This window comes from Homalodisca vitripennis, unplaced genomic scaffold, assembly GCF_021130785.1.
Source record: "Homalodisca vitripennis isolate AUS2020 unplaced genomic scaffold, UT_GWSS_2.1 ScUCBcl_3641;HRSCAF=9298, whole genome shotgun sequence".
NCBI lineage: Eukaryota > Metazoa > Arthropoda > Insecta > Hemiptera > Cicadellidae > Homalodisca > Homalodisca vitripennis.
This window is the reverse complement of record NW_025779744.1, coordinates 44,665-56,877: the sequence shown is the minus strand read 5'-3', so window position 1 is coordinate 56,877 and position 12,213 is coordinate 44,665. Positions and strand designations below refer to the sequence as shown.

General features: G+C 42.8%; 1 protein-coding gene across 1 annotated transcript in view; it reads right to left on the bottom strand.

Annotated features, from left to right (window-relative positions):
* Positions 1–595: 595 nt before the first annotated feature.
* The window catches only part of LOC124372605 (ubiquitin carboxyl-terminal hydrolase puf-like), a gene marked incomplete at its 3' end in the record, with an annotated part of 52,320 nt that continues 40,702 nt past the window's right edge, over positions 596–12,213 (bottom strand). Inside the window, exon 15 of the mRNA XM_046831010.1 lies at positions 596–765. Coding sequence (XP_046686966.1) covers positions 596–765 — 170 coding nt within the window. The remainder of the gene's footprint in view (positions 766–12,213) is intronic.

Sequence of the window (12,213 nt, the reverse complement as noted above, 5' to 3'; positions counted from 1 at the left end):
AAAGTATTAATACAGTACAGTCCTGTAAAAATACAAACACATTTTTCCTGTGACATTGAATACTTTAAATTGAATCTGTCCGCGGTTGAGAAAGTGCCCACGTTTTTTTATAATTTTGCTGTCTTGATGTTAAGAAGAAGAGGAACTACCTTAAATAGTAAAATGAACTTGCTCTTCATACTCCATCAAAACAGTTTTCCATTACAAAATGTACACGATCTCATTCTTATGGAAATTGTGGTCGCTTATTTTAAAGACTTAAGAGTTCCACCACTAGGCTCACAGATGGAGGTAGTCGGACCAAATATCCCAACAAAGAAAAATGTCCGTCAGTAATGAGATTTTGCTAAAAACAACGAAATTGCAGAAACCATGCTTATTTTGGTTAACTTTTTTCCAATTCTATTATTCAGAACAGGTACAACATTTTAGCAACATTGAATGAAATGTATACATCCCTAAAAAGGAGATGACATTGACGAATAAATATGATTTATTAAAAAAACGATGTAGTTTAAAGTATTATAGTGATTTAAAAATAATGAACTAGTTTTACATAAGTCATGTATGCTGCACCTAAAATAAAAGTACTCACAATCTTATCATCCTGTAGCAGATCCCAGAGCAACGTGGTTTACCAGGCTTGCACACATTCTCCAGGTTGAACTGTGACAAGACAGGGGCCAAGTGGTGGAGTGCCACCTTATTGGCGTGCATCCTGGCCATTTGTCCCAGCTGCTGAGGTGTCAGGTGGGCTTGTAACATCTGTGCAAAACAATTCACCAACTGAGCTCAACACTTTGTCAAAAGTAAGGAATTAATTTATTGAGATTATACAAACTTTAATTAAAACAAGACCTGAGGAAATAGGTAATTGCCTAATGTAAAAGTCATAGGAGCCTTATCTGTAAGAGTAAATAAATCAGTAAAAAAATCACAGAATACACGATTTTTACTTATTCAACCTCTTCTTCAGTCAAAAGTAAATAAAATTACGACTATAAACATGAAAATATATAAATCACGATAAACTGATTTTCAAAAACATTGAATAGTAATTAGTAGTTTTTGGATTAATTTTAGTCAAATATTGGAACACAGAATACAAGGTGTGTCCAAAAAGTATCCAACCTTGGACGTCTGGCATGAACTGAAGTTACTCAGCGGCAACGGCAATCTGGTCCCCTTCAAAGTACTCCCGTCCACAAGCCACTACCTTATTCCAACGCTCCTCCCCACTTCCGGAAACACTCTAAAATTCATTTTGCGGAATGGCTAACAGGTCCTTTGTCGCATTTTGTTTTATTTCTTCAACATCGTCAAATCTTTTTCCTTTCAAAGGAATTTTTAATTTCGGAAATAACCAGAAGTCACAATGGAGCCTATATCAGGAGTGTAGGGAGGCTGTCGTAGTTGGTTGATGTCGTGTTTGACCAAAAAACACTGAATGAGATTTGAGGAATGAGCTGACGCGTTGTGGTGCAGGATCCAGTCACGGCTTGTCCACAGTTCAGGTCATTTCCTTCGCACTGCATCTCGTAGCCACCTTAGAACCTCAAGATAAGACTCCTTATTCACTGTCTGGCCTCTTGGAGCATATTCGTGATGAATAACGCCGTCCTGGTCAAACCAAACTGTCAGCATTGTCTTGAACATTGCTTCGACTTTGTCTTGCTTTTTTCGCGCCGTTGCTCTTCGTGAGTTTTCCACCTGTGAGTTTTTCCAAGATTGAGCCTTTGTTTCAGGGTCATAGCCATAAATAAACCCATGACTCATCACCAGTAATAACTTTTTTAAATAAGCCCTGGATCATTTTTTATCAAATCCAGACTGTCCTGTGCGATTTCAAGTCGACAGTTCTTTTGGTCTTCTATCAGCAACCAAGGAACAAATTTTGCCGAAACACGGTTCATTTTTAAATCTTCATGTAAAATGTTACAAACTGAACGATTTTGGTATTCCTAAATCTTCTTCCAGCTCTCGGACAGTCAATCGACGGTTTTCATTAATTGCTGCACAAACACGTTCAAACATTTTCAGCGTTTCTGGCCGTTGAAGGCCTGCCAGATCGGTCATCACTCTCTCACTGATATGCACCTATTTTTTAAACTGCCTAAACCACTCTTTTATTTGTGTATCGCCCATAGACACATCACCATAAACTTTCTGTATCATAGTAATCGTCTCTGATGCTGAATGGCCAAGTTTTTGGCAAAATGTAATGCAAATGCGCTGCTCAATATGTTCAGTCATATTGAAATGCGACGCACACTACACGGCAGTACTGTACGGAACAGAGCGCTGTGACTCACTGAGTGACTGGATCGTATTCAATGCCTAATATGGGAAGGAGTAGGCTCGCCCCACCCCTCCAATACCGGTTTCTAGCCGGTCGGTTACGCCGCGGCCGCCTACTGGTATAGTATAGCTAAAAATGTTTATTACTTAATAAAGGTATTCTCCTACATCTTTGTTCCTTCCTCAATTACCTTCACTGAATATACTTTCTATATTTTTACCAGAATCTTATATGTTTAACTCTCCTTCACCATTAGTAAAGTAAAGATCACAAATAGTGCTGCAAGGTGTAATGTGTCCATAAGTTACAATCACATAAAGTTATTTATGTGTAATCCTGGATTTGAGTAACACATTCACCCTACACACAATATGCGGACACCGTATGGTAGTATTGTGGCACAGGCACGAGTGACTAGTATCCCACTATCACTGCTTGACTGCGACAGTTCAAGTGTGAGATCAAGTACTGTAGAGGAAACATGAAATTCCTGTGTTAGTTTAATGACTGATTTCCACAATATCATTCCCAGGTCTGGTGTAATCCTAGCAAAATCTTGAAAATTGTGGGGTGGTAGAAAGGATTTACATGAGTATTAATAAACTTCTTATAACTTGCTTTATAACATAAGTGTTACACTGAAAAAATATTATAGAATTTAAACTTACGACAGAGCACTTGGGATACCAGTTTTATTGATAATTTAAAAATGGTTTTCAGAGTCAAATTGCAACTATAGTACTGTCCGCATCTGACTTGTTTGCGAGCTCAAGGAATGCACCTGCCATTGGCTGAGGCTGTCGACCAGCTGTCACTTCCCGCACTACTACCCGGCCTAAAACTATTAGCTATTTGCCTTGTCACATTATAACGCCAGGAAATTGGTGTATTTAAGTAATTCTATATTTAGGGTATAATGACATTTTTTACATGAGCTATAACATTGTTTACACTCTTATCCTAAAACTGTAAAGAAGCAACATGAAGTTGTTTTACTTATTATCTTGAAAAAATGTTGGGGACTTGAAACCATCAACGTATTATAATAAAAAGTTCGTATATTTTTCAAAATATGACACAAAATACGTTTTGTTTTCTAACCTTAGTCGGTAATTCTAAGCAATATATGGGTCAACCTCGATTTTTTCTCTCATATTACAATATAATGTTCTGAGCCGGGGCTCAGTTTGGACAATTTATTTTTGTCTATTATTTTTCCCACCTCGGCCACTCTTGTCAGTCGGTGGGGGAGTCACTCCGTCAGAGTATTGATTTTCTGCCTGGTTTGGACTGATTGGTTGAGGTCAGCTGGTTGACCTTGACTAGTTTACCGACCAGCTGTTCACCGGCACCGGCACCGGCTACTGTTCTAAATATCTACTGGTTATGTTGGGATTTAATAGGGTCCCCGTGAGTGCCGTTAGCGGGAATGGTGCGGCGAGTCTGCCCGAACAACTGAAAAATTGAATGCCCTCGCCCTGCCAGCGCTTCTGTACCGGCATCCAACCGGAGTGTATGTGCTCCTATTCATTTCATCTGGAACAAGGTTGGATCAAAAATGTGTTTTTTTTTTTTATACCACTTGAGAGGATTGGCTTGTATGGAGCGCTGCCAGATGTTAGATCTGGAGGAGGGCCAGTATATTAGCCAGTATTATTTAGTTTAGTTACATGAACTGAAGGGGAGGATTTCATCTTTAATTCGGATTCGTGGAGGCAACTAAGCCCCCGCCTCCTTCGAAAATTGGCTTTAAATATTTTTTTTTAATTTTCGGCTCCAAACTTGAAACCAAATTACTTTTTAAAATTAGTGGGCTTAGAAATTCTACAACCTTTTCCCCTCCCCTCAGTTCATAAAAAAAATTACCTGTTAAAATATTATATATTTACTACTGCCGTACCTGAAATTGTTATTTATATATCATATCTCTATATTATATTATATTATTTATTTATTATGTTATTATTTCTATTTATTATGTTATTGTCTATATTGGAATTTTATCTTTTGTTATTTAGTTTTAAGTTAGTTACGCGGTGCGCACCGTGGTGCTGAAGTAATTGTACTTTTGTGTAAAGATGTTTGCCACCTAATAATTATTTCTTGTACTCGAAATCTTGTCTCGTTTTTGTCTCTTCCCACTAGTGGCATGTGATTGTTTTTTTATGATTTGCTCCGAGTTTGGGAGGGGCATGCTTCCGAGGCCTCCTGTCTTTTCGCCTGCTCGGAAACAAAAATGGTAGCAGAGCGTGGTTTCGTGTTTTTACCCTCTGCGGGCCCGGGGTTTTTGTTTTGCCACTGGTGGTGAGAGGCACGAGTTGAAGAAGTTGTTAGTTGACTTCCTGCGCCTGTGCCGTCTCGCTGTGCTATTTTTTCGCCGATCGACAGGAAGTGTGTGAACTTGTTTATTTATTTTCTGATTATTGTTACTTGTGTGTTTTGTTATACTTTGTCATCGTTGTTTTTTTTTTCTGGTTTTGTTCTGGTACGGCGTAGTGTTTTGTTGCGGTATTTTGGTTTCGCTGCCGTGTTTCGTGGACGGCAGGAATTCTGGGGACCCTGCTGAGAGTGTTGTCTCACTAAGTTATTCTCTTGTCGCCTTACTAATTTTGATTTGTTAGTTGTTGACTTCGAGTCAGTGTGTTGCTTGTTAGTCTGTGTCTTCTATTTATTTATCATGCCTGTCTCTCTGGTGCCTGAATACTTGTTGAAGGAGGATCTCCATTTTGAGTTGTTGGCTCGTGGGCTTACTCCGGGTTCCGACTGCGAGTCCATGCGGAAGCAACTGCGGGATAACATGGACCTGGACACTACCTGGCCTAGGGATTTGGCGTTCCAGAAGCAGAGGCCTATTTTTGGAGGCTAAGTTGGAGACTTTTTGAAAATAGTCAGGAGGACTGGTTGGAGTCGCCGCCTACTGGCCGAGAGAGGGCTAGGTATTTGTCCCGGCTTACCCATCTACATATGAGGCTGTCGCTACTTAGATCCAAGCTTACCAGTTCTGGTGATAGGGAGTGGTTGGAGGAACGCATCACCTTGGTGGACAGCCTGCTGACTGTACTCGAGAGGGACGAGGGAGCAAAGGCTCCTGAAAAAACCTTGTCTGCGGTTGACTCTGCTGCGGCTGTTAAGGGTGAATGCCGGATCCCTGGGTCAGTTGTTGCAGACTTTGATGTGGGCGTGGCGTCGGGGGTGTCTGGTGTGGACGGGACCCTGCCTGCTGATCTGGAGGACTGGGAGCTGTGATGACGGGTTCCTTTGTTTCAGTATCACAAGCTCCCAAACCCACTTACCCCGTTGCTGCAGCGACTACCAACGGTGGATGGTCTGGATACTGAAGCTTTGCTGCGGTTTCTATCTGAGATCCTGCGACTGCATGACTTGCCTGGTCTTCAGGGAGCGAGCTTCGTGCATGTCATCTCTCCGTTTTGTAGGCCACCTTTGGGTGACTGTCTGGTTCGAGTTCTCCAGAGGGGTGGTACCCTGGATGATTTTCATAGGGAGGCATTGGATTTCTTTGTTCCTGGTCCGTTGAGGGAACGTCTCCGTGTGGAGAAATTCTTTAGGCCTCAGGGCAACGGAGAGAGTTTGGCAAAGTTTGTGGCCGAGGTGAGGGACACTGGTAGGGTGTTAAGGCTCGATATCCCCGAAAGTACTGTGGTCACCACCATTCTTGAGGGTCTCAATCCTGAAGAGAGGTCCCGTCTGGTTTTTGCTGGTCGCCCTTCCACCTTTTCTGAACTGGACCGTCTGTGCATTGCTTCGCGCAGCGTGCAGTTTGCTGACCGGCAGAGGGCGGAGAGGAACAATCATCGTTCCATCCAGCCCTCCAGGGCTGTCACGGCCGTACAGAATCCCGTGGATGGGCCACACCACTCAGGTGGGCTTCGTCTACCCATCTGCTATGCCTGTGGTGAACGAGGTCATACTCGTCGGGAGTGTCCTAGGAGATATCGCAGTGGTCCAAAAAACTAGATCGAAGGGGGGTTTTATCTGAAGTTCCCCCGAGGTCTAAGAAAAAATTTCAAAACAATAGTACCTGTGCGAAAAATTTGATTAATAGTTTGGACACTACGAGCCTAGCAGAAAAGGGAAACCTACGGCTTAGGACAGCATCTTCGGTGTGCCCTTATATCAATATCTTAGTGGGAGACTCCGTGCATAAGGCCCTAGTTGATTCCGGGTCAGCCTGTAGCCTCATCTCTTCCCGTTTTTTGAAGCCATTTCAAGGTTAGGTTTGGTGAAACACACCGAGGAGTCTTGGAGACTTGCTGGACTGCTTCTAATTCCCCTCTTCCAATTTCGAGGAAGGCTTCAATCAAGTTTAAGGTTGAATGTTTTTCATGGGTGTGGAGCTTCCTTGTGACCCAGGACCTGAGTATGGATTGTATTTTGGGGGCGGATTTTATTCAAAAGACTGGTTTGGTGCTGGATCTTCAGGCGGGCCAGTCTTATTTCAAATTCAATCGGCGAGTGTCAGTCCCCTTTTCCGATAATTTCAAATCGACACCGCAGGTTGGTGAGGTGGAGTGTGAAGAAGGTTCTGCCCCTGAGGACCCGTTCGGTCCACACTTGGATGAGGAGCAAGCTGGGGTTCTCCGTGAGCTTTGCTCAAGATTTCCGGATGTCCTCACACAACCCAAACTCGGTTCTACCCATCTTATTGAATATGAAATTCGTCTGACTGACACTCAGCCAGTACGCTCCCACCCATACAAGTTGGCTCCTCCAAAGATGGAGGTTATGCGTGGTATCATCAAGGATCTCTTGGATCAAGGAGTTATTGAGCCCTCAAACTCATCGTATGCCAGTCCAGCGTTCTAGGTTCCAAAGCCTAATGGAAAACATCGTATGGTGGTCGACCTAAGAAAACTTAATGCCAAGATTGAAATAGACTCAGTGCCTCTCCCCGATCTCCATTCTGCTTTTGATTGGTTCGGTAAGGCCAAATTTTTCACTATATTTGATTTGAACCAAGCATATCATCAGATTCCGTTGAAGAAGGAATCACGTCCTCTCACGGCCTTCTGTGTTCCGTGGAATTTGTATCAGTACCGATCTGTGCCTATGGGGCTAGCTGTGGGGGCCCAAACGTTAACTAGGTTGCTTGAACTCCATCTTCCACGATGTGAAGTTCAAGTATGTCTTTAATTATCTTGATGACCTTCTGGTCTACAGTGAGTCTTTCACGGAACACATTAAACATCTTGAGGAGGTCTTGGTTAGGTTGGGTAGGGCTGGCCTTACAGTCAATCCGGAGAAGGTGTCTTACGCCCAGTCTGAAAATATCGTTTCTCGGTCACCTCGTGTCGTCTAGGGGTGTATCTATAGACCCTGCCAGGACCCAAGGCATTCGGGATTTCCCTCCTCCGAAGGATGCCAAGGGTGTTGCCAGATTCATCGGCATGGTTAATTTCTACCGTAGGTTTATTCCTGACTTTGCCGAGGTGGCCGCCCCTCTGAACGCCTTAAGAAGGAAAGACGCAAAGTTCGTTTGGGGTGAAAGATCAAGAACGTGCTTTTCAACTGCTTAGGGAGGCCATTATCCAACCTCCTGTGCTGCGAATACCGGACTTTAGTAGGCCCTTCATCTTGCAGACTGACTCCTCATCCTGTGCTGTAGGAGCTGTGCTTTCTCAAGAGTTCGATGGCGCTCGGCAACCAATAGCTTTTGCATCTAGGACTTTGACCCTTCAGGAAAATAAATCTTCTATTTATGAGCTGGAGTGTCTGGCGGTCGTTTTCGGCATGGATAAGTTTTCGGAGGTTCCTAGAGCATTCCGAATTTCTGCTGGAAACGGACAATCAGGCTCTTTCCTGGCTATTGGCCCATCCTCGACAACTCGGGAAGATTGGTCCGCTGGGTTGTCAAAATTGCGGCCTTTAAATTCAGGGTGCAGCACATTCGCGGTACCCAAAACGTCGTCGCCGATGCTCTTTCTAGAATGTATCATCTACCCAGCGATCCTGTTGATTCTCAAGCACCGTTGTGTGGGACTGTGATGTTGGATTTCCCTGCTGCCTTTGAGAGTTTTGGCTCTCACCAACTTCAAGACCCCGAGTTGTCAAACATCATTGGTGAGCTCCAGGAGGGAGAAGCCCACTCTCCTTACTTCTTGTCCAAGGGTGTCCTCTGCTGTCGTGCCCGACGCGGAGGTGGTCCCAAGATTGTTCTGCCGAGTGCCCTCATACCGATGGTCTTTTCCTATTTTCATGTTTCTCCCGTGGGCGGTCATTTAGGGATTCACAAGACCATCGCTAAAATTAGAGATAAGTTTATCTGGAAGAGTATGGACAGAGACATTGGCTGGTAGAGTACGAGCTTGTCATCTTTGCTCGGTCAGTAAACCAGCACAAAATACCAAATTAGGACTTCTTTCCTCCGAGGTGGCGGAGCGGCCTCTTGAAAAGGTGTTCATTGACTATGTGGGACCCTTTCCCCGTAGCAAGTCAGGGAACACCTCCCTGCTTGTAGCTGTGGATGCTTTCTCTAAGTTTTGCTGGTTGATTCCTCTTAGGAGTGCCACGGCGTCGCTCACCGTCAACGCACTCAAGTCCCGCCTTCTACAAAATTTTGGAGTGCCCGACACCTTTGTCTCAGACAACGGCACACAATTCGTGTCGAGGGAGTTTCATCGCTTCTGTTTTGGGCATGGAATCAAACATGTTACGACATCTTCTTACTACCCCCAGCCTTCTCATGCTGAGCGGTTCAACCGCAATCTCAGAGCCGCCCTCATCGCTTATCACGCTGAGAAACAAACTACCTGGGATGAAAACCTGAGCTAGCTTCAGTTAGCCTTCAATTCTGCTCTTCACGAGAGTCATGATTCCACGCCTTTCCAGGTCATGTTTAGTCGTCCTCCTTCTGATCCCTTGTCTAATCTCTGGAGTCTGGATAGTCTTCTACCAGTACCTGGTACTCCCAATGTAAGTGACACTTGGGAGGCAGTCAGGGTTAAGCTCCTACAGTCTAGGGAAAGGGTGAGGAGAAAATTCAATAAGGGACGTATTGCTAACCCCTTCCAGGTGGGGGATCTTGTCTTTTGTAAGGCCCATCCGGTCAGTTTCGGCCGTTGATAAACGGGCAGCCAAACTTTGCTATCGGTGGACAGGTCCTCACCGGATTCTTCGTTTTCTCTCCCCAGTTACTGCTGAGTTGGTTGATCCCGTATCGGGGAGGTTGTGGCGGAAGGCCCACGTTTCTCATCTGAAGGCCTTCCGTGGTGATACCTCTGGTCATGCTCTGGATACTGGTGCGGCTGCGGGGGTGTCCGGAAACTGATCACCCCTGGTTTTCTCTGTGGTGTCGTTTTACTCTCTTTCTGTTTTCTTCTTTCTCCAAGAGAGGCACCTCTCAATATTTCAGGAGGACCGTGTTTTGTCTGCCTCCTGCTCAGGACTTCATTTCCTGTTAGGGTTCTCGACTTCCCGTTTCCTGTGCCAGAGCTTGTTGGTTCTTCTTTCAGTGGGGGAGAGGTTTTGTTTGGGGTTGCACCCTTTTTAGTGGGGGAGGTTGAGCCGGGGCTCAGTTTGGACAATTTATTTTTGTCTATTATTTTTCCCACCTCGGCCACTCTTGTCAGTCGGTGGGGGAGTCACTCCGTCAGAGTATTGATTTTCTGCCTGGTTGGACTGATTGGTTGAGGTCAGCTGGTTGACCTTGACTAGTTTACCGACCAGCTGTTCACCGGCACCGGCTACTGTTCGGAGCGGTCAGACACGTTCGGAGAAGCTACTGTGTTTCTGTCTGTTCACTGCTCGTCCCGTTCTCCATGGCTGGCTAATTCACCGACTTTCGGCAGGTAATTGTCTTTTTCACTCTCTTTACTTATTTAGTTTGGCAGTTTTTTCTCTCCCACCCAGACATATATTATCGTAGATTAGTTATAAGTAATTTATATATATTATTTTGTAACTTGTGTTCCTCGTGTACGTGTTCGTGTCGCAAAGTGTTCTATCCTGTCTATCGTACGTTCTAAATTTTGTTAGTTTATTCACTATGCCAGTTAAGTTTATATTTTTGCGCCGTGCTTTCTAACTGATCCGTTCGGCGAACGGAAATTATTTATTCCGTGTACACACTTTGTCTTTATTTAGTGTAAGCGAGACGGTACAGATTTTGCAAATTCTGTTACCTCGTGTTTTGTGTTGCGTGCAAAATTGGGTGGCAACATTCATGATTTCAATTTTATTATTTAATTATTGTCTTTATAGTAGCGTGAACTGATTAGAATTTAATTATTGTTATTTGGGAAATAATGTATTGTTATAATTTGTAAATTATATAATTATTATTAGGCCTACCTTACAATTAATATTTAATAATAAAATGTAAATTATTATAATATTATAATAGAATGATTAAAATCCAGCGAATTATAGTTACAAGTAAATGTCATCACGCTTAATCATTTAGTATGGCTGTTCTAGCCTATGTAATATTTAATCTTGTCACCAAGTAGTGTATCTTAAAATACTTGGTGTCTTGAGTTATTTTTAGGAAACAGTTTTCAATACTTAAAAGGTACTGTTAGTTACAGATCGTTATTTTTAATTGTTAAATTAAAAAAAAATTTATATATACTTTGTGGCAAACATAATTAAGTTATTATTATTTCTCAGGTTACAATAAAATTTTTCTAAATATCTACTGGTTATGTTGGGATTTAATAGGGTCCCCGTGAGTGCCGTTAGCGGGACTGGTGCGGCGAGTCTGCCCGAACAACTGAAAAATTGAATGCCCTCGCCCTGCCAGCGCTTCTGTACCGGCATCCAACCGGAGTGTATGTGCTCCTATTCATTTCATCTGGAACAAGGTTGGATCAAAAATGTGTTTTTTTTTTTTTTATACCACTTGAGAGGATTGGCTTGTATGGAGCGCTGCCAGATGTTAGATCTGGAGGAGGGCCAGTATATTAGCCAGTATTATTTAGTTTAGTTACATGAACTGAAGGGGAGGATTTCATCTTTAATTCGGATTCGTGGAGGCAACTAAGCCCCCGCCTCCTTCGAAAATTGGCTTTAAATATTTTTTTTTAATTTTCGGCTCCAAACTTGAAACCAAATTACTTTTTAAAATTAGTGGGCTTAGAAATTCTACAACCTTTTCCCTCCCCTCAGTTCATAAAAAAAATTACCTGTTAAAATTTATATATTTACTACTGCCGTACCTGAAATTGTTATTTATATATCATATCTTTATATTATATTATATTATTTATTTATTATGTTATTATTTCTATTTATTATGTTATTGTCTATATTGGAATTTTATCTTTTGTTATTTAGTTTTAAGTTACGCGGTGCACCGTGGTGCTGAAGTAATTGTACTTTTGTGTAAAGATGTTTGCCACCTAATAATTATTTCTTGTACTCGAAATCTTGTCTCGTTTTTGTCTCTTCCCACTAGTGGCATGTGATTGTTTTTTTTATGATTTGCTCCGAGTTTGGGAGGGGCACGCTTCCGAGGCCTCCTGTCTTTTCGCCTGCTCGGAACAGTTCCAATAGTCAATTAGAAAAGGAAATAACTAGAATTTCTTGCTGGAAAGCAGTTATAGGGAGCAGGCAACTCATATTACAATATAATGTTCCAATAGTCAATTAGAAAAGGAAATGACTAGAATTTCTTGCTGGAAAGCAGTTATAGGGAGCAGGCAACCGCGAAAATTACCTATTAGTGATCAGGGGCATTGACGTGATCTAGCCTTCAAATTTGGGAACTACTCGAGTTAATTTTTTTTTCCAAAAGAGCAAGCAGCGCGAAGCGCTGCGCAGCGGGCAAGCATCGTGCGTGATCTTCGTCTATACTGAATTGATTCAGGCCAAAGGAATGACACAGATTCCTTTACCAGATTTTAACGGAGATTTTGTATTGGGCGGATTATATTGGTTTACTTTGCTTTCCAGCATGT